Source organism: Ambystoma mexicanum, chromosome 2p (genome assembly GCF_040938575.1).
Source record: "Ambystoma mexicanum isolate Mex_15411 chromosome 2p, UKY_AmexF1_1, whole genome shotgun sequence".
Taxonomy (NCBI): domain Eukaryota; kingdom Metazoa; phylum Chordata; class Amphibia; order Caudata; family Ambystomatidae; genus Ambystoma; species Ambystoma mexicanum.
The window spans coordinates 974,657,087-974,683,182 of NC_090923.1; the positions used below are offsets into that span (position 1 = coordinate 974,657,087).

Below are 26,096 nucleotides of genomic sequence, written 5' to 3' on the forward strand. Positions count from 1 at the left end.
ACTCATTCTCTGTGGGTGTCCTCAATGTAAGCAGCATGTATTACCATGTTTCTTGGAGTGTTACAGTGGCCTGGAAATGGTTCAGAGCAGCGATAGAGTCGCTTCTTTGCAAGGACACAATCAGATGCATGTTTCAGTGATGTGTTGTTGAAGGGAAGCTGTGCCTGGTTTTAAGCAGGAAGCCTGGGGTGCTCAGGCCAGGAGCAGTCTCTGGGTCTTTTATGATATGATAGGTTATTTATAATGCACTTAATACCCAGAGGTTTCTAAGCGCGGACCCGGGGATCGAACCTGTGTTGCTCCGTATCGTCTTGCTTCCAAGGCGAGCACGTTGCCACGGAGCTATCCTCCTCAGGGACCTACGTGCGGGACCTGGCATTGGAGTGACTCCTAACCCAGCAAACAGCTGTGCAGCATTAAGCAGACACATGGTCTCTTCCTTCCACTGCACAGATTTCCAGCACCTTGCCAGCGACAACATGGAGGGCAACTGTGGCTTTAGAATGTCATGCTTGGCGTTGCAGAGGATTAAGCCTTGCCACCATCCCAGGGGATAATAGAGCCGCAGGATCCAGCTCACCCCAGAATCCCCTGCTCACAGGGGTCAAGTCCTAAAAATTAAAGTGGGGGGACTCATCAACAAACGCAATGGGGTGTGACGTCACCAAACATTTGCATATCAAGGTCAAATATGCACATTTAATTAAATTGGCTTTGCATAACCACTGAAATTGCACAGGACGAATGGCATTTACCTTTCATAAAATCAACACACACACAAAAGCAAAAGAGAATATTTTCTTGTAATAGTGTTTTTGAAAACGTTAAAAGGTGTGCATGTTTTAAACTCCAAGATCCAGTACAAATGTTTTCCCTGGCACCTGCAATACCAAAATGGGACATTTCACCTTTAGTTGTTGGTTATTTTTTATCAGGTAATATAGTGCAGTGATGAAGTGTCTGGGCTACAAACCTGACAACTGTGGTTTGATCCCTGAGGTTGGCTTTAATTAATAAATTCAAAGAGGACATTGAATGTTACTCATTTTAGCTGGGGGGGGGGACTGTGTCCAAGACATATTCTTGCGACTGGCCCAGACAGGAGTCAGAACAGAGCTGACGAACTCTCTCACCAGCTTTCCAACTGCCCAATTGATACGACCCCCTGCAAGTCTTGCTTTGTTTTATGTCTATTTCCCACAAAATGCTAGTGTGGGGCAGTTTTGTTTAGTCAAAGTGGGCCACTTTTGTGGCCAATGTGGGCCATTGTGATGACTTTCTTCACTATGCAGCTAGTAGTTTTGACAAGTGAGTAGTTTTGACCAGTGTTTCTGAATAAATATTCTTTAAAATGCACAATTTGCATCACATTTTATCAGAAAACCCTTGGCTACTATTCAAACAGTCTTTTACAAAAGGAATGAATTGCCATTTGCAGGTGCTACCAGGTTTTTGTTTTAATAGGGGGGTTGCACCCCCCGAGCCCACCTTTCGCTCCACTCTCCCTGTCCGGCTGTAGCCTTCTGTCCTTTTTTTTTTGCAATCAATAGATAGCGGGCAAAAGACTGTATACAATGTTACCAGCATACAATTAAGGCTCCTTACCCTTAGATAGTGGTAATGTGATTGTAGTGTTTACTGGATACTGCAAAACAAAAGAGGTGATGGCTGGAAGGTTTAGAAATAATCTTATCCTCTGGCATCGCTCTGGGCAACCCTCCAGACCATCGTTCTTTGCCTAAAAAGCCATTACAGAATGGGGAAAATACTAGATGCAAATCACGCGCGGTTCCCACTCCAAAAGGGGCCATCCAGCAGAACTGCTCCAGCAGAACTGCTTGGTCACTTCCCCTCTGCACAAGAACACAATCAACCCCAGACATGTTTCGGAATCATTGGGCATCATCAGTGAGGTGTAGTTTGGGTCTGTACGCCCAAGCACACATATGGTCTTTCCCCTTTCTGTAATGACTTGGTAGATGAAGAAAGATAGTCTGTCAGTCAAATGCCTTTCAGTGGGACTGTGACTATCAGTGGAAACCAACCAGTGGGACTGTGAGTGTCAGTGGAGACCGCTCAGCAGGGCTTGAAGTTGGCCGGGGCTAGCTGGGGCCGAGCCCCGACAGTCTCCAGAAAGGGCTCCCGAGCCCGGACCGTGCTGGGGCCCACCCCGACTAGTCCCAGCCACGCCAACACCTCAGGCAGCCCGTGTAGCAGCTGCCCGGTTACACTAGCTGCCTGCAGGTGTTAGCACTTCGGATTAGAAAAAAAGAAACCAAACTCTGATCCTTCCCATCTCGCCCTTGTAGCATGTAGCAACATGTTCAATTCTTCCCAGTTAGATACCAGTCTCAGTTTTCTAAGCCAAAGTACTGACACATGCAAGCAGCAGATATAACCATGCAGTGCGGGATGCCTGATGTCTATGCACTCAAATAGGAGGAGGGCTGGACCGCCCAGCTCTCCTTTTGTTTCTGAGTAAATAGTCATCACCCACATGAAGCCCCTTGGCCACTTGAAAGGGCTGCCTGCTGCTTGTGAGCTGAGGCACACTGCTATCACCTTTGGTGCACTCAGCCCCTTCTTTTGTTTTAAATCAGGCGCTTGGACTCACCAAAGGTAATAATGCTAGTGCACCCCAGCTCTGCTTCTTATACCAGCCCTGCACCCCCCTTTGGTGGGGCTCCGTATTAGGGGGAATGGCCTAAGTACACCAGTTCTTAGACAACACACCCTAACAAGAGACCCCGCCTCGATTTCTATCCCCACTAAAAGCACTGGAGCTCAGTGGGACCATGTCTATCAGTGGAAACAGCTTAGTGCTTTGGTGTAGCTTGTATTGCATTTGGTGTCCTGTTGGCGTGACTTACATTTAGCTGCGGGACAATGGTGTTTTATAGTCGAGTGAATGCCTTCTGTATTTTTCTTTGGTAGTCTGGATTTTGCTTCAACTCTTTCAGTATCAAAGCTTTAGTGAGTAAGAGACATTTATCACAAAATAAATGTTTCAGTATTCTCTTTTTCAACTAGAAAATGTATTTAATTCCGGTTAATTTAGCAATTTAGCTCCTTCTACCGGTGTACAGCTGTTTGCCTTTCATGATGTCCTTTCCATGTCTCCTTTCCATGTCTCTTCTTTGTTCTTCCTTTTTAGTTTGGGCTATTAGGCAGCGCTGAAAGCGCTACCTTAAATGCCGTAACTATTGTCATCAACATAAGAGCTTCAAATATGGGCTTTGAATGAGCATCTGTAATGCTTTTCCAATGGGGATGGCATTTGAGGAGGGATGTGCATTTGTAATCCCTCCCATTCCCTGCCCCTAGGCAATGTAATCCCTATGGCTAATCCCACCCATTCCTGCCCATCTCCGAACTCTTTGATTTTGTGTGAGCTCTTCCATGGAGGCAGCCATCTTGGATGACTGTCTCTAAGGAAGCTCTCTGGAAACAAGGCGAAACTAGCAGTCATCTTTGAATAGGAAAGATTCCATGCATCTTCCAAATAAAATGATACTTTGAATCATGTGAGTATAATATTATTTTGAAATAGCTAAAGTAATTTGCATTTTGGGAGCTTGTTTTGATTTTCAATGAAATGGGGGCTAGTTTTGGTAAACTGATACTATGGTGACGTGACATTTTGGATTGATCTAATCCTGAAAGGTTTTTCTATGATGTTGATTGATAATTGTGCTTTAGTGGAGAGGTAGCGCTGTGCACATTCTATGGGCGATCGGATCAACTAAATTAGCATGAAGAAGACAGGCTGAGTTCACTTGAGCAGAAATATCAGCGGCCCTGTCACAAACACAGGCAGGGCCTAGAAAATTCCGAACACTCAGGCAATCGGTCACTAAAATCTGATAGTGCTTTTCCTTGCTTGCCCATTAAACATTAAAGGCAGATCTCCTGTCCAGAGTTGAGGCGCGTGCTTTCCTTTCACGTTTCCTACTGGAGAAACATTGTGGCTCTCTCCAACGACTGGCAATATCCAGGGACCTGAGACTGCCAGGCGGCTGGTAACAGGCACTGAAAAGCGTGTCTTTTTTAAAATGTATTTATTTTATTTATGTGTATAGTTCAAAGAACTTTCACCCAAAAAACAAAGAAAATACCTACAAAAATAAAAATACAATAAATACTTCAATCCACAAAAACAACAATTAATTTATACATTTGAGCAATAATCTTTAGACCAAATGTTCTGCGTGCCAGATTTACTACACAACTGATTTATTCGGCCTATCAAGATTCCCGGAGGCCGACAATCCCTTCCAAACCTGGTAAAGTGCAATGTGGACAGAGTTATTGTCTGTGTTAAGGCAATAAGACCAGAAACTATCACTCTTGATGTACTCGTCATTTGAAACATAAGGACCAAGAAGATTCATGTATTTTCGGCATTCCGTCAAAACATGACGGGCAGACTCAAAGTTATCCAGAGTACAACGTAAGCGACAGATCCTATCTTCTCTCGATAGAGCGAGTTCAGGTCCCACCGTAGGCAATACCGGTGGCTTATTTATTCTCAAGAGTAATAGAAATGTGCGCAGCACCGGAGAGGGGCACAATTTCAGGTGTGTCTTTAAATGCCAGGTGACTCACTCACGGCATAACACCCTCACTTCACATCTCTGGTGCAACTGGGCGAATGGTTCATGTAAACAACACATTGCATAGTCCAGGAATACCCTATTAGAATAAACCTGTAACTGCCAACGCGGCAAGGGCGTGTATATCACTGGTGGGCAGACCGAATCCCTTTCCTCGAGTGCACACCTGCATTACATTTACCTAACGGCTCTAGCCGTGACGATTGCCCCCCTCGACTCCATGCTGGCAGCGGAAGAGCACGGGTCGCGCCACCCCTTCTTTTCACATGCAGCGCAAGACACTCCTCGCCTTTTCCTTCTGTGAAAGTTTCCACTTACAATACGCCGCCTGTTGCCTCCACAACTCACAAAGACAAAGGCCCGCTTATCATTGATTTTTCTTTTTAAGATACATAGGCATCACATTTAAAAAGCAACGCAGTTGAGCTAAGAGCGATCATCGCGCCTACTACAGATCACCGCTGGCTGGCTCTTGTAATTCCAGCTTCTGTGCTGTATATCAGCTGGCAAATGAGTGACACGCACATGAAATGGGGAGGATTTGCCCGCAATGAAGCACACATTGTAGCGTTACCTGCTCTTGCTGGTGGACCGATTTCACAGGAGGGTTCGGTTCTTCAGCAGTGGTCATGATCAAACATGCCTGTCCACCGGCGCCGAGATAAGCAGTAGAGTGTGTGGCCAGATGAAGAAAAAACGACACACATTAGCCCCCTCACGCGCAACAGAACGAATAACGACTTCAATGGGTGAAAAAACCTCTCTCTCAAATTTAAAATTCTCGGTCCATAAAAATGCAACCCAGAGCCAATGGATGCTTTGGTTCTCAATTAGCAACAGTCCTTGCCTTTGTCAGAGTCAGGGCCGGACCTAGGATTTGCGGGGCCCTAGGCGGCATAAGATGTTCAGGGCCCCCTTATCTGCATAAATGGTGACCCATGATATTGCAGAAAATTATTTCACAGAATGAGTCTAATAGACAAAATATGTGCAGTTACATTAAAAACACGTTGCCATTACTAAAGCAGCAGACAAATACAATGTGACGTCCAGTATATGATTTGCCACTGTTAACATTTACCTATGTGGCAATATCAGGAGTGAGGCTTTATTTTGCACTAGCAGACAAAATGAGAAGGGAGCCTCATCAAAGTACCCCCTGAGCCTTCATTGTAGGTGGTGAGCAGGCCACAACTGTTTGGCGGGGTGCAGGAATTAGAAGCAGGGAATCCAATAACAGAATGTCGCAACGGCAACTGAGCAGGTTAGGTGACTGTTACTTAGATTTTATGTTCATATCTTCCAGTAAAGCATATGGATTTCTTCTCATTGCTGCTTTAAAACGTGCTGTAAAATGTGGTGTTTTGACTATTGGATGGATACAGCTCCCTCGCATCACTAGGTGTGGGAATATCTGGACCCATAGCAAAAATCAAAAGCTGGCACCTATGAATATACGCACAGTAAGTGTGCATATCTAAAAGTGAAATACACAAGTTTGATTCTAATGACCCTTCCCCTTAGAAGAAAGTGCACCAGGCAAAAGAGCATTGGTATTTAAAAATGAATCAACACAATTAAAGGACCAGAGAGGGGAGATTTTACAATAACTACGCTCGCAAAGTGTGTAAGGTGCCAACGTTTTAATCCCAGCAATCTATAGTGAAATATTCCCAGGAAAACAAAATCCCAGTAAGAGACTTGTGTTTTGATGACACTTGTATGTGGTCTTGGGGGTAAGTGTATGAACTTGGACAACCTGTGTTAAATCCTTGTTGCCAAACAATTGAGCAAGTTTGCCGGACCCAAAAATACCCAAGTTGGGTAGCGGCCACCCTCTGAAATAAGTTTGCCCACCCAGATGTATCCTTTACTTATGCCCTAAACAACAACACATGCCCACAATGAGGGAAAATAACATCTCCAGGATTGCAGCCTCTGGGCATATATAAATGACTTGCTTGCCTGCACATCCTTTGCCCTTACCCTCATGTTTGGCTTTGAACAGACTGTTTTTATAAATCTAACTTAAAAAGTAAGGCATTCACACAAATATATGAATCCTTAGAGAAACATGTTAGGCAAAAATTGTTAAATTGTGGCATTATGCTCCTCTTCTTGATTAAGAGATTACAAATACCAGAATGCAATTCAGCAGAAGGCAAAACATGGCCTTTTGAGTTTTGAAAATGTACTTTCAAGACTTAGGGCCTCATCACGAGTTGGGCAGTAGCCCTTAAATGTGGCGGTAAGACTATTACCGCTGCATTTAAAGGTCTGCCCAATCTCGAGTTGGGCGGTAAGTATGGAAGTTTACCTCCAGCTTTTAGCTGGGGGTAAAAATCCTGATTACTGACTGTTTTTGGCCCATTTCGGCGCTATTACCGCTGGTGCAATTACCACCGGTGGTAATAGAGCCCCTCCCAACCGCTACTCGTGATCCGGCACTAATAGCGCCGAACCGGGTAGTGGTAACGCTATTTGCACTGGCGGTTTCCTGGCAGTATTACCGCCAGGATACCGCCAGACTCGTGATGAGGCCTTTAGACCATTGTGAGAAAAGGTTACTTATCTGTTTTTGTTTCAATGTTTGACAAATACAGGCTTTATATATGGTGTGATGAAAATATTTGAGACATGTAAAGTGTGTCTAAGGCAGGTGAAAAATACATGACAAAAATGTATACACAAATATTTTCTCTCTGACTGACCCTCCCAGGTCCAACTTGGGTCCTTCCTCTCCGCTATCTTTTTCTCACTTCTTGCCCACCGCGTTGCTGCTCTCTGCCCCAACTTTCAGTGCTATGCGGATGACACTCAGCTCATTTTCAGGCTACCTTCGGCCACCTCATCTTCGTCTCTCATCTCTGACTGTCTGTCTGCTATCCTGGAGTGGTGTGCCGCCAAAGACCTCTGCCTTAATGCCAGTAGGACTGAGATTCTCCTCATCGGCACACCCACTCCCTCCTTTCCTGTCGCTCTCTGGCCGACCGCTCTTGGCCCTCCTCCTGCTCCTACCTGCAAGGCTAAAAACCTCAGGGTCATCTTCGACTCCACACTCTCCTTCTCTCCTCACATCTCTGACGTCTCTAAGAAGTCACACTACCAGCTGCACCTCCTCAGAGGTATTCTTCCTTTCCTCTCCTTCCCCCAGATGCTCACTGTCTCCAGAGCTCTGGTGCTCTCTAGGCTGGAATACTGCAACACCCTCTTTCTTAATCTGCCTGTCTCTACTCTCCGCCCTCTGCAACTCATCCAGAATAGGACTGCGAGACTTGTCCTTGGCCTCAAGCCCAGGCATCGTATCTCTCAAGGACTGAAATCTCTGCACTGGCTCCCAATGGCTGCGAGGATCAAGTTCAAAACCCTCTGCATTTTCCACAAGGCCTTTTGGGGCATGGGACCTCAATACCTTCAACTCTCTCTTCCTAAATATCTTCCTTCTCGAGCTCTTCGCTCATCCGCCTCCAACTCTCTTAGGGTCAGTCGCTTCTCCAAGCAACGAGTTGGTGGTAGATCTCTTTCTTCGGCTGGGGCTTCCCTCTGGAACAGCCTCCCTGAAACTTGAGGAGAACCATCTCCGGTTCCCGAAGCACCTCAAAACCTTTCTCTTTGCTTCTGCCTTTTCTCCACCTCTCCCCTGCTGCCCTCCTGGCTGAAACTGAATCTGCACTCGTTACATGGCCACCCTCTGTTCCCGGGCCCAGGTCCCTCCCCCACCAGTCACACACACCAGCACTGCCTGCCTGGCAACCACTGCACTTTGGGACTGTATCTGTATCCCTACAGTTCCACTACCAGCACTTACACCTGATGTCTGCACTTACCTTTGCACTTGCCACCTGTTGGCTGTTACTTTTACCTATTGTTATTATTCTATGCCCATGTGCTGCACTGTCCCGTCCCCCTGCACTTTCCCCCTTGCCCCATCCCATGCACTTGCGCGTTCTGAATGACACCTGGCCTAGTAGGATCGTTGTCTGTCCTCCCTTTGTTCCCCCTCCCTTGCCTCGCCATGCCTTGAAACACTTGTGTATAGGCGCGTTATAAATGCCATATCATTCATATACTATATATATTCTTCCTAAACATTAGGCACTTCCCTAAAAAACATCAATCTAAAACATAAGCATACATATACATGAAGTGAAAGAAAATTGTGTTCCACATTACGGAACAATTAGACAATAATAATGGCTGGTTGATAAAAATATTACATACTACCAAAAATAAACTCTTTTGGTGTGTTAAATATGAACATCTGAAAATAATGTAGTTTAGAACTGCCCAAGTGGCCTGGAGGAGGGTGAACATTTAGGTGTATGCTTTTAGAATAAAAATGACCCTTTGCATTTCTTAACATGGAAATGCCTTGCCCAAAACAATGGGCTCTTCAATGAGCCATGGCGTGTAAATCGCTGCTGCTTTAAAAGCTAGGCTAGAGAAAAGAAATTGATCAGCAGTAATTATGAGGCCTGCAGCGTCAGACGGGTTTCTGGGAGGGGTTATTTGTCGTAAGAGCATCACAGTGGCTTGGGAAGTGACAACGTGACCTCGCTGGGAAAAAGCACGAATCGTCTGAGGAAGCAGCATAGCCCCTCTTTAAAATAATGTGTCTTTGCTATAGTCGAGGCAGGCACTAGTGCCTGCGGCCCCCCTGCCCCCTCCCGAGAGCGGAGCCCTGTGCCATCGCACACACTGCACATTCCTCTGGCCGGCTCTGGTCAGAGTAACAATAACTGCTCGCCAACCAGCTCCTGGCAGCTTAACAGAGAGACAACCAAGTGATGTGGTTCCCCATCTCCTCTATGCTCGCAACCCCCTTTCTCTTCGAGCCTAAGTCAGCTGCACTGAGCATACTCTAACCAGCAGCCCAGCTCCAGCAGCTGAAACCACACCTAACTCCACCACGCATTACATTTTGTAAAAATATTGTGTACATTCGCCCAGAGAGTTGACAGGTTGAGAGGTATGAAGATCCTTCTGTTGGTGGTTGAAGGTTCTGGGGTCGGGGTGACTGCGGATCTGAATGGGATGGGTTCCTTGGGGGGACTGTTGCAAATGCCTTGTCGGCAAATAGTGGAAGGCCTTTGGTGTCTAGTGTAGAGTTTACTGGTGTTCCAGAAGTGATGCATGTTTTCTTAGTTTGGGCTCTAAGCTGTCGCATATAAGCCGAAACTATTGCTTTGTAGCGCAGATAGGGAGGAATGACATGTGATGGGGGCACAACGTTTTTGGTTGTTTATTTGCCCACCCATTGACTAGGCATGCTAAACCCTATGGCGATTCCCACCCAGTTACTAACCCACCCCGCCCAAATAAACCTCCTCATGGGAAGCCTTACCATCAAACATTGTGCTCCAAGTGCCTGCCAGTGCTTTTTCAAAGCGGCCATGTGAGAAGTAATGGCTTCAATTTGAGTTGTAAAGCCACTATTGGGGTAATAAAACCAGCTCTGCTTCAGCCACTCAATTTATGAGCACTGCATGGCCTTCTCTGGAGTCTTGTTACAAACCTTGTCAGACGCCAACAGTTTTGGCTAGTGAAGAAGTATTAGGCAGTTGGCAGGTAACAAAAGCCCAAACTAGTGGCATTGCCATTGCTTGTTTCCCTTACAATGTCCTTCGTTTGTTCTCTATTGTAGTTCACACGCAAAATACTCATACTCTTCTATATTTTAAGAATAAAATATATTGGACCCCACCGTGTTTGTTAAATGAATTGTGCCTAGCATTTATCTTTTAGTTGCAACCATGTTATTCATTGTGTTACAGTAAAAAAAAAACACGCAAAAGATTCACCATTGTGAACTTTGCTTTAGGTGACAATAGCAAACTATACGTGAAGTGAGTTTGCGTGGGAGAAAATGAAGGTCATACAGAAATAGCCTCCAAGGACAAGGCCGGAGAAATCCTTTGGCTTCTCGAGGGACATCCTACTACCCATCTGTGCCGTACTGTCTGTCAACGGGACTGGGACTTGAAAGCAGTGCTCCACTGACTGCCCTGGATCACATTTTAAAGGGGCTTGATGTGCTTGTGGCAGGATCTTGGCAATCTGCCATGCCATAGGGTATCTAGCGTTCAAGGACTCATCTTACACGGCCACTGCGGCACCCGAAATCTAGGGCGGGCCTCTCTGTGGGACGTGGCCTTAAAGAGGGGCATGGCATTAATGAGCGGCCAGCGACTTAGGCAAATGACACCGATCACTGCAAGACACCCCTTTCTATCGATGCAAGGGTGATGATGCCTGCTACATCTCTTAGCTAAAGGGATGCCTGGCGAGCGTTAGCACCACCATTAAGGAAGAAAAGGCACCAAGCCCAGCACAGGCATCCCTTTATCAAAAAAGGCACCCTGGTGCGAGGGCGTTGATTCCTGCATCTCTTAGATAAAGGGGTGCCTGGCTGGTGTCAGCGCCAAACCATTTCTTCCTTACTGCGGGTGCCACCATTAAGGAAGGCAAGGCTTTTTTTTTAATAAAGCCAGAAGTTTTAGCGCATGTGTGAGAGTTTCAGGCTTTACATAAAAAAGGTCTTGGTTTCTAGCAGCCTTGGCGGCTTGGGCTACGAGGGGACTTTAGGGGGTCCCGGCAGCTCTTTGTCTCAGAAAGATTTTTTTCGGAGGCGTCCAGGGCTCTGCGCTGACTAGCCCCGGCCCACTTAAAGCCCTGGGCCCCGCACAATGTAATGAGGACCGTCAGAGTTCCCCACCACACAGGGAATTCACAGGCATTGGGCCAATCTAAGGGCCCCTGAACAGTGAGTTCAGCTTTGATGCAGATGCTTCTAGTGTGTCAGTCACACCCTTGCATGGGTGTAGTCAATTGCAGGAATGTATTTGGACACATCCTGAGGGCTCTGATGTTGGCGGGCGTATGTTTGAAGGTTGCAAGCAAACTCTTTCTTCAGACAGAGCAATACGGGGCATCCCCTATTCACTAACGTGCAAAATAATATCTAGAAATATCACCAGTGACACACACAACATTATTGCCTGTGGTTGCTCTATATCCTAAGGGGGAAAGGAGGCAGATACTATTTTGGACTTTATTCACAAAGATTGGAACTGGAGCCAATGAGCATCTCTGGTTTGAGCCTACTGCCTTAAATGTTTCCCACAAAGCAGAACTATAGGACATTGGGAGATGCCTGGAGCATCCCTGGGATGCCCATCACCAAATATGTGTGCATCACATTTGCAGGGGAGCATCTGCAGTCTTGCTCATTGGGAATCAGGGAAAAGGAGCCGGGCCAAATGCAAAATGACCACGGGCATCGTCTGATGGACTACAGGGCCAATTCTTGTGAATCATCCCCTTTATGCTTAATTCCAAGCAACATGCAATGCTATTACTATTCGTGTGTTCATTCACATCAACATAATCACACGATACAGGTGCCTTTTATGACAACATTCAGTGACACACATCTATTAAGAATGCTCCTTATTGTTTTGAGTAAGGACATCGTTTTGGGGAATGATTGATACATTTGGTATAAATACAAAAAAGGTAGCAGGCGCCCCTCTCTAGAAAGAACATTTGGTATACTTGAAAAGGTCATCAGTTCAGGAATGAGCAATCTAGTCCCAATGTTTTCTGTAAACAAAACATAAATAATAAATATATGCATCCTGCAATATCAGGCCCACGCTTAACTCTAATTAATAGATGACGTGCGAGTCTGTCTTAAACTGTGTTTGAATTATGCTTTAAGTAAGCTGGGATGTAGCAACAGTATCGATCTACATAGGATTATCAAAGACCTTCATCAGGAGAAAAACAACAACACAGGATGCATATCATATGCATTTGCGGATTTCGAATGCAAAACCAGCCGGTCAACTTTACCAGTAGAGGCAGCCAGCAGCTCCACAAGGTACCAGTAGAGGCAGCCAGCAGCTCCACAAGGTACCAGTAGAGGCAGCCAGCAGCTCCACAAGGTACCAGTAGAGGCAGCCAGCAGCTCCACAAGGTACCAGTAGAGGCAGCCAGCAGCCAGCAGCTCCACAAGGTACCAGTAGAGGCAGCCAGCAGCTCCACAAGGTATTAGCACCAAAGCAACACCAGTGGTCGAAGTGTACGAAAAGAAGTAGTGGAACTATGTTCCTTGCTGGCCTGCCCCTGCTCTCCACAAACCCCATCGCTGCACCCTCCCACACTCAATCCAAGCTCCCAAACAAACACACCTGCTATTTAAGGGAATGCTCAATGCAGTGCACCGAAGCGCAAGCTTCAACTTCTTCCTACACTTTTATTTTAAATTAAATTATACTAGCACCGCTCCCGACCGCTCCCACCTACTTTGACCTCTGGGCAACACTGTGGCTGGTCAGCGTGTGCCACGAGGTTAACAAGGCAGACCAATAGCCACATTGATAGGATTATGCTAATCGTAGCCATGCTCGGAGCAAGATCGGGGCCATTGGTTTTGAGAAGATTAGTCACCAAGAGTCCCCACAAGGGCATGGGCTTTCAGTCACAGAAGGTGAGGGTGAGAACGGACTAGTGACACGATTGGAATGCTTTGCGAAAGCAAGGCATGCATAATTCCATGGTGCACTAGAACACGTTTGCAGATTTCATTTCAAGCACACCTGTTAAGTTGCCCATAACATTAGCAGTAATTAGCACCATGGGCAAGTGCAGCAGCTAATCAGGTGTTTCGCAAGGGCAACTGAAGTTCTATATCCATGGCTGCGTTCTGACCAAGCACTCCACTCACCTGCCATCTTCTCTCCCTCACTTTACTGCTAACCCTTACCCTCTGCCTCCCCCCGCCCACACCCTCCCCAGCACACACTCACCACTCCTCGTTCCCTTGGACCGCAGCACCTCGCTGAGACTCACCACCTGCTCTGGCCATTATGGAAATAGAAGAGGGGCTCCACAAGTGTGTGCTCAATCGCCACAACCAGTGATTTCACACAGTCATTCTCCTAGCACCACGGTATACATCTTTGGGGTGCTAATCATAACAATACCCAGTTCTAAGGTCTATACTGGATGGTAACGGCCGGGGGCCCGAGTTAATAGACTTGAGCAAACTATTGTTTAAATATAGCATAGAGGTACCAACAAAAAGTTTATCACCTGTAGCTTTAAAATGTATCACACCAATACACAATATTTTAAAACCTAAACAGAGCATTGTATAAAATGCATTTATTTATTTATATTTTATTTATTTTGTGCATGTATAAAGTGCACAAACAGCTCGGGGGCATCGTGGCGCTGCTACATGCAATGTAATCATTCCGACATTCGGCTGTTCAATTTTTGTGCAAATATAGTGGATAACCTTGGAAACCCTAAATCCTTGTATGGGTAATTGAAATCAGCGCAGTCAAAATGATTTCTGAAAATTACAATATGGAGACAAATGCAAAATCTTGGAAATACCTTCTACAGAAAGGTACGACTGCTATAATAAGCATGTTTCAAGTACTATTTGCCAACATCTGCAAAATCGAAGACGTGATTTACCCCCAAGCAAACGAAGTGCGGTAGAACCTGTACATCTACCATGGAAGTAACACATCTTCAAAATGCCACATAAACGCAGCCTAAACACGTGTTCACTGTTTTATTTCACAATTATCAACATATCTGAATCAACCCTTTTTTCTTTTTCTCTTTTTCCTTTTAGTTCTTTCAATGAAATTTACATTTGTTGTATTCCATCCATGTTATAAACTGTTTTTGAGAAAATACTGAATTTACATGACTCGCTGATTAAAAATGTTTCAAAAGTGTTTAAAATTTTTTTCACATGTATCAAGTGAATATGATAACCTTCAAATACACAGTAAACTACCAGAACACAACAAGGAAAGTAGTTCATCTTTTTATCACAACATTAACAACATTAGGAAACAAATAGGAGAATGATAATGTGAGACTCTGACAACAGCATCAGAATACTAGAAATAGTGAAACAGGTCATATGAATGAAATCTATGCCCAGCATTATTTCAGCAACTATACACAAAATGAAGCACAGAATTATAACTCATTTAGCACTTTCTCTAATAAGTACAGGAGAAGTAGGAACCTATGAAGAGTAATTGATAAAATGAAAGGCGAAAAGAAAGCATACATCCATCATAAATAATCTACAAAAATAATGGACTATGAAATTCAAGATATTAGCACAGTAAAACAAAATCTACAGCAGTGAAATGGGAGGATATTTTATTCATTTTATACCGATTGTATGACGAAAAAATACAAAAAGTTGTCTCCATAATAAATACAGTGGAAAACAACATGTAAATATACTATGCACACTAGCATGTGTACCACTTAAAGAAATACAAATGTACTTCGAGTTAATAATGCATTTAGAATACTTTAAAAGATAGAAAGCAATTCTCACCATCGCTATATTATTTTGAGCATCTGCAGGTGGCAAGATAAAGCAGACAAAGGCAATGACCTGGTGATCAGGATTCCACATAACATTTTAGAACTGTGACAATTGGTCTTTAAACAATGGAGCCAACGTGATCAATTCAGAAGAGCAGTGGCATAACTCTTTGGCACATAGTCATGCTACCAACTATCTGGACATTCATGAACAGAATAAGAAAGAAAAAAGCATTTCAAGAAATAAAAGAAATGCAGACAACGACAGGACACTGACTATATACAAAATAAACACAACTATGAAAGTTTAAAAGCTGAAGTTAAAGAACACGGGATGGAGTCAGGTGTGGAAAATCTAACAACAAATGCATTAGACATATCAATGCTAGAGAAAATAACACATACAGTCACAGTTTGAAGACTGAATGGGCAATATAATCCTCGCCTGCAAAAACCTAAAGAACAAAAAAGAACAATACACCAAAAGAAAAGAACTGCAAATAAGCCAAAGGCACAATGGTGGGCAGTGGGGCAAGTCTGTACACCTAAAGTGACCCAAAAGAAAAAGAAAAAAAATCCCAAAATGCAGGCAAACATCCATTAAAACCTGACAACAATATATTTTAAGCAAACAATCCAAATATCACCAAAGCACAAAATAGAGCACCCATATGCATTCCAGATGACAAAGTGAAGAAAATGATGAATCACCAGTAAAACTAAATCATCCTAAGAAAAAATTCCAAATCCTAATTTTATTACAATAAACAGTTCATGGAAAAACAGAAAACCATACTGAAAAAATATGTTCCCGAAACAGTATAACCGAAAGATTATTAAAATCATGTAAAAAAGAACTAGCAACAAGAAACTCAACATACAATTAGAAGGAGATTTGGTGAACTGGAGAAAAAAGGCTGTGTGCTGAGGAAATAATAAAGATTGCCAGAGCTGCTAAGAATTTTGTGAATTTAAACACATTAACAAAACACATATAAAGTACAGAAAAGAAAACAAACCATTCACATGCACACACCATAAAATATACAAACTGAAATGAACTTTACGCACATGCAGAAAAACCCCACAGAAAGCAGGGTTTGATCAAATTCATCCCCATGAAATAACGTGGGCACTGTAGAAATAAAACTGCTTAAACAGTCAAATATATTAATATTAAAGAACTTCTAAATTTGAAGAAAAGCTAATGAATTCCTGAAGCTGAGTTGGCCGAAATATGGGTGACATGAGATAAGACTGTATGCACACATAAATAAAGGTTGATTTGAAAGTGACGGCCAAGAAGAATTGGGAAGATGCAGTGTTGAGGTAAGGACAATATACTGAATCACAAAGCTAATATATTAAAAAAGGAGGGATCCACCAGAAAATCCACCAATAGATTAACAATAAAAAAATCAGATCCCATCTAATCGCACTTATATACACAAATATTGATGCTATTTTTTAATAATGAATGGGTACAACAGAGAACAAACAAAACAAATGTACTCTACCAGATATTGTGCATACAATGCTGGTGAACAGTTCCTTGTCTTAAGGTGATTTCCCTATCATTCTCAAAAAGATCCACATCTCGCCTTTTCTAAAAATAAAAAGCAACAGACCATCCTAGTAGACTGGCCAACTACCGCCCGATTGTAAATCAGAATTCAGACCAACTAGAGACAGCTCTTCCATCAACAAGGGTTGAAATCCAGTAGTTCCTTTAAAAGAACACCCATGCGATACTCATCCTCCTGTATTACTCTGCGTTGTTTGATACTGTTAACCACTCTACCGTTCTGAATCGATTAAAAAGTACTTTCGTTATCAATGGTGGTGCTCTGAAATGAATCTCCTCATTTCTGGCTGATAGGGAGCTGCAAGTCCACTGCAGCTCATAGCTTCTCTGGGACCCATGGAAATCTGGGGGCGGAGCCATGCAAAATATGCTTACCATACCGGCGGGCATGCTGGTCCACTCCAGCTCATACCTTCTCACTCCAACCATCTACATTTTTTCTACCCACCAAATTGATTGATCCCTCGGTTTGGGCATTTTGGGGGGGTGGAACTCTTACTTTGTAATTCACTTAGATAAGGATATCTCCATTGTGTGATCCTTTATAAGTTGTTCAAGAGGCTACAAAAGTTGTCCGCTATCTTAAGCCTCTCCAGTTTTAATACATTGAGCACAGACTTCTGGTGAACCCCAAAAGGGGGAAAGCCTGAAAATGTTTCCTTCAGTAGTGGTCCCCATATCTGTCATTGCCTCTTGATTTGGAGTTATAGACAGCCTTTTAAAAGCTGGCCATCCAGTACCTTTCTTTGTTGTTTTTACCACTAAAATTATGTTTTTTGACCCCTAATTGATGTGCTGGTTTGTATGCAGCATCGCTCGGTGATTCTGGTTGCACGTTTACACTGGATTTTTTTCCAGCTTCTTTTTCATCTGTTGCAATACTAGTGCTTCTGTCTGGTGGCAGAGCGGCGCTATACAAAACATAATAAATAATTGACACTGCGGCGTGCCCACTGTGTTGTAAATACAGACTTTTCAAACCAACTAACTTTTATTTAAAAAAAATAACAGCAGTAGTGCTCTTTGATGTATTAGTCTTCCGTTTGAACTTATTATTTGGGAGCCCAGGCTTATTCTTTAAATTCAGGTTGTTGAAAAAGAAGGACCCCAAGCATGTGTTCCCACTCCTGAATCAACCTCACTTGTATCCCTAGAGTGGAGACTGATAATCCCCTGATTAAACTCCAGATACAACTGTGATATTCTGGCAATTCACGAATGATTCCCTTCAAGAGGTCATTTATTAACAGAGCGTGCAATAATCCATTATCCGTTCAGAACACACAGATGTTTATTTTATTACACCAAAAGATATTGCACACATTCATTAACAAATGTGTTGCAATAAAACACCTGATCCCCTAAATCCAATTAGACCTCTGTATAACAGCTAATTGTATCTGATCAGCATAACTGTAATGCTTTTCCAGGTATATGATGTCCACAGATGCCATATGACAATTGATGTACCATACTTGAAGTCTGCCACATGATCTGATTGGGGAGAAAGTTCAGAGGGTTAACTAGACACATTGGTGCAATTTAAAGGCTGCAGCTTTGAATCCCGCGACTTGAGTGTAATTTTGGTGGCGCCTCATGCCTTTCACTCTCGTGGTCAATACATAAGGTACCACTTAGTTGTGTTGTAATAACAGCTGCGACTACAACCCCAGGAAACAGCCACATCTCAGGAAGCAAGCACGTCTTTATTTTCTCTTGTGTGAAATACAACAGATGTCCTGAAGAAAGCCATTGCAATGAGTTACCTTTGGTGAAAACATGGTGATACCACATTTTTGAACTTGAAACCCATTAGCATGCCTCCAGAAGGGATCTTACACAAGTCAGCGCCACTAAACAGATCATATGCCGCTTGTCTGGTCATTGCTCGGCATCATGCCTACCAGACTTACCGCAATGCTCGGTACTATTATCAAGCGCCTGTAGCTCTATATGGAATCCCATATTGTCTCATGCTCGCCATGGCAAATACTTGTCACACATAACTTAAATAGTGTGACGGGAAATGGGCAACCAGTGCCAAATAAAAAATAATTCTGAGATATTGACAAGGTAACAATATTCCTGGCACTGCGCCAGACAGACTTCTTAACTCAAAGCTCTGTCAATTTCTTGTCTATGAAAACATGGAACAAGTTCTTCAGGGGTTTAAAATCACGCAAACGTGTTTAGGAATTCATCTGAGACAATAATGTGTTGCGGCACTGAGAACCCCGCAACAAGCACCTAGTTTCCTTTCATAACTTGGTAAGCTACTGCGGATGTCTGGGTGTTGGGGGCCTCAACATGCACATTACAAAATCATTGTCCTTGTACCAGAAAATAATCGCTTGAATGAAATGATGTCACATGGTTCAATACCCTCTCTCCTCCCTATTCATCGTGCCATTAATAGAATTTACCTACCTGCAACATTTACAATGCATATAAAGGTAACAGACCATAATCAAGGTTGAGATGGCATGTGCACATCTAGAAACTGAGGTAAAAAATGCCCTTTAACAACAATCAAAAAAGTTATATGTGGCTGGCAGGATATTCATTTATTTACTTATATATGGCGCTGAAAGCCTGCAGGCATCGGGCGCCAAGTAACATTCAGACAGAAAGACATACATAATGAAGGGACAGAAGTCAGGAAGGCTAGGTCAGGTCAAGGGTAGTGTTACTTTAAAAGAAAGGTGTTTAGCTGCAGTCGGAATCGTGTGTTATTTCGTTCTTGTCTCAAGATCAGGGGGACTGAATTCCAGAGTTTGGCTGAAAGGACTGGGAAAGATGTTCCCAGCCCGTTAGGCCACTTGAAGCGTGGGTTGGTGATCAGTGCTAGTGTAGACGAGCGCAGAGTGCTTCTAGGCTCGTATGGAGTCGCCATGTTTTTAAGGTAGACTGGCAGTGTGCTCTGTCGACATCTATGGATAACCACAGCTGGCATGAAGTGCACTCTTGTAGGTATTGGCAGCCAGTGTGGGTATACTAATCGATCCTGAACGATGTAATGGCCCGTGCTGTGGATCTACAGTTAGGCTGAGAAAGGAAGGGACAAATGCTTTTACGCAGTCGGAGGTAAAAGCCGCCGTTTTTAACCACCTGATTAATATGAGTTTTGGAGTTAAGTGACGACTCGCGATGGATGCCTAATGTTTTCACCTTCTCAGATAACGACGGAATGTTGCAGGCTTGAATTGAGAAGGACAGGTATCTGGGTTCAAGCTTAAGCCTAGCCTGAGGGGACCCAAAAATCAGCAGCTCGGATAGCTCAGGGGCAATGCGTTTGTCTTGGAAGACAATACAGAGGTTCGAATCCTGGTCTTGGGCTTAGAGACTGGTCTCTGGTATTAAGTGAATAATAAAATATTAATGAATTATCTGGCCAGCTCATGGTTCCAGAAGGCTCTTTTAAGGATGCATTATGTGGACATTTGTAGTAATTAGTATTTCACGCCTGTCTATTTGTGCCCCACGTGATTGATGGGTCTAAGGACTCACGTTTCAGTACGTCGATAAGGCCCAATGAGACAAGAGATACCCCTAGGTGGCTTGTAATTGCATGCAAGGAGGGTGTGCCATGCAGTTCCAGAAAGACTGCTTCTAGAGAGGCAGGTTGGTGATGGGAAGCTGCCCGGAGTTATACCCAATGGTTTGAAAGCACAAGCATGTCCATCATGTTCGGCAATGGACACATCATCTAAACCTTCCATGAGCTTAGTAGGACCAGCGTGGCATTTCAGTGCTTTGAGGAGTTTTGCTGACACTTTGTATGGGGGATTGGGGGAAAAGATTTGAACCTGTTGATGGCTACTCCTGCTTCTACTTCTTGGGTGATAGTTTTATGCAGGCCCAATTGCAATGCCGCTGTAGTGGCTATGGGCTGCTGCGATGGAAATACAAGCTGGATTCGGGTTGGATAGGCTAATGGCTGATAGATTGGCCCTGAATGACCCTAACATGGAGGTGGGAGAGCCAAAGAGTTTATTGTTGGAACTGAGGCGTTGTACCTGGCCGGGCTCTAAGAGCAAAACACGGTATTGAGTGAAAATGTCTTTTACATTTTCACGAAAAATAAAAAGACCGAGTTAGGAAGAACGACCGCTCTGAGAATGCACAGAGCGGTTTTTCCAAATCATAACTGTCACGCCCCAGGCACACAGAGAGACGGGCAGGAGAAGACGGGTGTAAGGTAAGTGGGGAGGGGGCAGAGGAGGAGGAGTGTGTCTGCGTGTTTGCTTGTGTGTGTGTGTGTTTGTGTGTTTTTGAGTAGATTTGTATGTGAGGCGGAGGACTGGGATAAGGTGTGTGTCAGAGTGTATTTGTTTGTGAGGTGGGGTTGGGGGGGTAGAGGTTGCAGGAGGGTTCGGGGAGGAAACCCCCATTTTCAAAGGAGGGGGGAATTGATGTATTTCAAATATTAAAGGCCGCACAAAATCGGTCGAAAAAAATCGGTCTTTTATTTGTACAGCCTTTAATATTCGAGATTATCACATGGAACCCAAAACACATGTGACACTTGAAAAAAGAATGGCTGTGCAACTATCTGACATTTTGTCTCCCCATTCCAGACAACCCAAGACCCACACCTGCCGCCCTGTCTCCCCTCCTCCATTAATACAAAACCCAGACATGCCGCCCTGCCTCCCCACCTCCATTAATACAAAACCCAGATATGCCGTCCTGTCTCCCCACCTCCCATGATGCAAAGCCCAGACCTGCCGTCCTGCCTCCCCACCTCCCATGATGCAAAACCCAGACCAGCCGCCCTGCCTCCCCACCTCCCATGATGCAAAGCCCAGACCAGCCGTCCTGCCTCCCCACCTCCCATGATGCAAAGCCCAGACCTGCCGTCCTGCCTCCCCACCTCCCATAATGCAAAAACCAGACCAGCCGCCCTGCCTCCCCACCTCCCATGATGCAAAGCCCAGACCTGCCGTCCTGCCTCCCCACCTCCCATGATGCAAAGCCCGAAAAACCCAGACCTGACATCCTACCTCCCCACCTCCCATAATGCAAAACGCAGACCAGCCGTCCTGCCTCCCCACCTCCCATGATGCAAAGTCCAGACCAGCCGCCCTGCCTCCCCGCCTCCAGTAATGCAAAGCCCATACCAGCCGCCCTGCCTCCCCACCTTCCATCATGCAAAGCACAGACCAGCCGCCCTGCCTCCCCACCTCCCTTAATGCAAAACCCAGACCTGCCGTCCTGCCTCCCCACCTCCCATAATGCAAAGCACAGACCAGCCGTCCTACCTCCCCACCTCCCATGATGCAAAACCCAGACCAGCCGTCCTGGCTCCCCACCTCCCATAATGCAAAACCCATACCAGCCATCCTGCCTCCCCAGCTCCCATAATGCAAAGCCCAGACCAGCCGCCCTGCCTCCCCACCTCCCATAATGCAAAGCCCTGACCAGCCGCCCTGCCTCCCTGCCTCCCGTAATGCAAAGCCCAGACCAGCCGCCCTGCCTCCCCACCTCCCATAATGCAAAGCCCAGACCAGCCGCCCTGCCTCCCCACCTCCCGTAATGCAAAACCCAGACCAGCCGTCCTGCCTGCCCACCTCCCATCATGCAAAGCACAGAACAGCCGTCCTGCCTCCCCACCTCCCATAATGCAAAACCCAGACCTGCCGTCCTGCCTCCCCACCTCCCATAATGCAAAGCACAGACCAGCCGTCCTACCTCCCCACCTCCCATGATGCAAAACCCAGACCAGCCGTCCTGGCTCCCCACCTCCCATAATGCAAAACCCAGACCAGCCAACCTGCCTCCCCAGCTCCCATAATGCAAAGCCCAGACCAGCCGCCCTGCCTCCCCACCTCCCATAATGCAAAGCCCAGACCAGCCGCCCTGCCTCCCTGCCTCCCGTAATGCAAAGCCCAGACCAGCCGCCCTGCCTCCCCACCTCCCGTAATGCAAAACCCAGACCAGCCGTCCTGCCTCCCCACCTTCCATCATGCAAAGGACAGACCAGCCGCCCTGCCTCCCCACCTCCCATGATGCAAAACCCAGACCTGCCGTCCTGCCTACCGACCTGCCATAATACAAAACCCAGACCTGCCGTCCTGCCTCCCCACCTCCCATGATGCAAAGCCCAGACCTGCCGTCCTGCCTCCCCACCTCCCATGATGCAAAGCCCAGACCAGCCGTCCTGCATCCCCACTTCCCATAATGCAAAGCACAGACCTGCCGCCCTGCCTCCCCACTTCCCATAATGCAAAGCACAGACCTGCCGTCCTGCTTCCCCACCTCCCATAATACACAACCCAGACCTGCCGTCCTGCCTCCCCACCTCCCATGATGCAAATCCCAGACCTGCCGTCCTGCCTCCCCACCTCCATTAATACAAAACCCAGACCAGCCGTCCTGCCTCCCCAGCTCCCATGATGCAAAACCCAGACCAGCCGCCCTGCCTCCCCACCTCCCATGATGCAAAACCCAGACCTGCCGTCCTGCCTCCCCACCTCCCATGATGCAAAGCCCAGACCAGCCGTCCTGCCTCCCCATCTCCCATGATGCAAAGCCCAGACCAGCCGTCCTGCCTCCCCACCTCCCATGATGCAAAACCCAGACCTGCCGTCCTGCCTCCCCACCTCCCATGATGCAAAACCCAGACCTGCCGTCCTGCCTCCCCACCTCCCATGATGCAAAGCCCAGACCAGCCGTCCTGACTCCTCATCCCTGCCTTTCTTTCCTACCTCTTCTTTTTTCGGAGAGAGGGTGAAAAACTAGGGCTGGTTCTAGGATTTGCAAAGCCACGTGCAGCAAGAGACGCACAGGCCACCTACTTTGTATATGCCCTGACATTACCAGAAGTGAAATCACGGAAAATGACATCACATGGAGTAACATTAGGCTTTTATATTCAATGGCATCGCGGGACATTGCAATACAAGCGATTCGATTCCCCCAACTGTGCTAAGAGAGTAATTGGTGTGCAGTATATGAGTGGTCAATATTATGTGTGGAACAAGCCTGTCATAGGATATTGAACCAATATAAAAGCTATTTTGAATAGTAGACAGTTGCATTTCATTATTTTTGACAGATAATATAATTTGCCTAGGATCACATACTTAAGCGTTGAAGCCAAGAGTTGAGACTAGCCTTCAATTTAGGCACTTGACCACATAGCCGCTCAGTTTTAGTTCTTAAAGAAATGTGTTCATGTTTGGCTTCCAGGGGCTAAAAGTGTGCCCTAATTTATGGTGATGGCTGGAAAAGTACAAAAATAAAAAAAATAAATCAACCTGACAAATACAAAAATCCTTGTAGAAAAATGCGAATCAAAAAAACATAATTTGTGGTCTTATGTTCCCCTTCCTGAACAGAAGCATACAAAAATCTCTTCTGTATTTTTGAGAAGTACTGCTTAAACTAAGGGTTCCATGTGATAATGTCCCCGCAAAAATGTCGCCATGCAAACATTGCCGCCGTTTTTTTGCGGACACACACCCCTGCAAACCCCGCTCCCATTTACCCCATACATTGTCCCCATATATAACGTTGCCTATGCCGTTTCCCGGTGACTATATGTATGGCGACATTATATACAGGGACAATATTACCTGAAGCCAAACTAAGACGGTCGAAATGCAATGTTTTGTTTTTTTTTGAGATTGGGATCGAACTGAAGTCTGTTGAGTAGAGTGAGCTTTACCGTGAGCACTGAGTGCAGGGCGGGTGACAAGCACCAAAAGAGGGGGAGTTAAGAGGTATGAATGAAACTGAGTGATACAGTCACTTGCTTTCAACCCATGCTTGACACTGGCATGCACATTGTTACTGCCAAGAAAATGTGAAGTTCCACCAAAAAAAAAAACTTTGCATGCTTGAGAACTTTGAAATAAATTAGACCATTTAAAAGAACTAGGTTTGGATTGGTGACTTAGTTTAGTTTACCTCGAGAGAAGGCACAGATTTGGGTAGCTACCCGAAGACGTGTGAACCTTTCCCAAATAAATGCCCCCATCATGCGCCCACTGTAGTTCTGATCACTGAGCATGCACATTGAATTCGAATTTGTTAGAGGCTTTTTTGTTGTATTGGTTAAAAACAAACCTTTACACATATTTTAAATATGCAAGAATAAAGATAACCATACGGGTTAAATACAAGTATTGCACTGTTCATTAATACAAATACAAGTCACATATCAGCACAGATAGAAACATAAAATAAAGAAGTAATAACACATCTGTATGTATATCCCGTATCCTAAAAGTAAGACATATTATTAAAAGACAAGTATATTATATATATTCACAATTAGATCTATGAACAAGTTAAGATATCCATATGCGGGCCCCAATGATAAAATAGGAAGGAAGAAGCATCAATCCGAGGCGTTTGACCGGGAAGATGGCCACTCAAATGATCAGCTGCGGGTGCCCAGGGGCCCTGATGGGTATTGGCTTCACTCTTTTCACAGAGGCGGTGGCAAAGGGCTGCGAGGCAGACCCATGATCTGGGCAAGGGGTGGCAGGCTGGCGGCTACGCTGGGGGGAAAGGAAGAGGACTCACAATGATTATAGAGGGAGCTTGAACGACTAGAAAACCAGAAATGGGGTGTTTTTCTTTTTAGTGGCGAGGCAGAGAGTGACGGGGGAGCTCGCCTGCACTCTAATGATTTGAAGGGGGCTTAATAGTGATTGTTCCTGTTGCATTCCCGCAGGCTGAGGGCCAGTGCACTGGCAGCCTCGGTGTGGTAAGGTAGCTGAGCTCACCCTTGGGAAGATTTCATTTTGATTTACTTTGCTCTTTTGGGAGCAGGCTGGGCTGTTTTGCCCAGGCTGTGTCTTAAAAATGGAGTCAAGCGCAAGCCCCCCTTGGCTTGCACACCGCTCCCTTGCTATGGCGCCAGAAAGTACAGCTTATTCACAGTATGTTGCTTGTGCTTTTTCAAAAATATGTTGGATCTCAGGCACTGCTGCCAAATGTATACTTTCAATCTCTACCATCTTATAGACGCAGGCTGCTGTTTAACACAGCAACATTTTAACAGATCTCGCACCCTTCTAACCGCCACTCCCCCAACCCACATCCTTGAGGTCCATTCTTGAAACGTCGAAAGACCTTTGTAAAATTCCTGCATCCACGATTTATGACACCACCTGTATTACAGCACACATAGGCTGGAGAAATCTGGAATGAAGCATTGTATGAGAGCACATGATTATGACATGCGCGTCGTCTGATTGATCTCTGCCTGCCTTATGTTGACTGCTCAAGGTCTGTGCCTGTCTCCCTCTAGGTGAACGGTTGCCAAAGCCGGACAAAGGCAAGATGCGTTTTCACAAGATCGCCAACGTGAACAAAGCCTTGGACTACATCGCCAGCAAGGGTGTCAAGCTGGTGTCCATTGGTGCTGAGGGTGAGTTGTGTTTATTTTATTTATTTATATGAACATTTATATAGCGCACAAAACCCAGAGGTATCTAGGCGCTTAAAACTTACCAACTTAATCAATGAAGCACAGTGAAGAGGTTACAGAGTAGGGTACAGTGCGAACAGGTGGG

At 45.3% G+C, this 26,096-nt stretch overlaps 1 protein-coding gene across 1 annotated transcript in view; it reads left to right on the plus strand.

The window, feature by feature from the left end:
- The window catches only part of ACTN3 (actinin alpha 3), a 155,173-nt gene that overhangs the window by 69,300 nt on the left and 59,777 nt on the right, over window positions 1–26,096 (plus strand). The window contains exon 3 of the mRNA XM_069644784.1: window positions 25,832–25,951. Within this exon, the coding sequence (XP_069500885.1) occupies window positions 25,832–25,951 (120 nt within the window). The remainder of the gene's footprint in view (window positions 1–25,831; window positions 25,952–26,096) is intronic.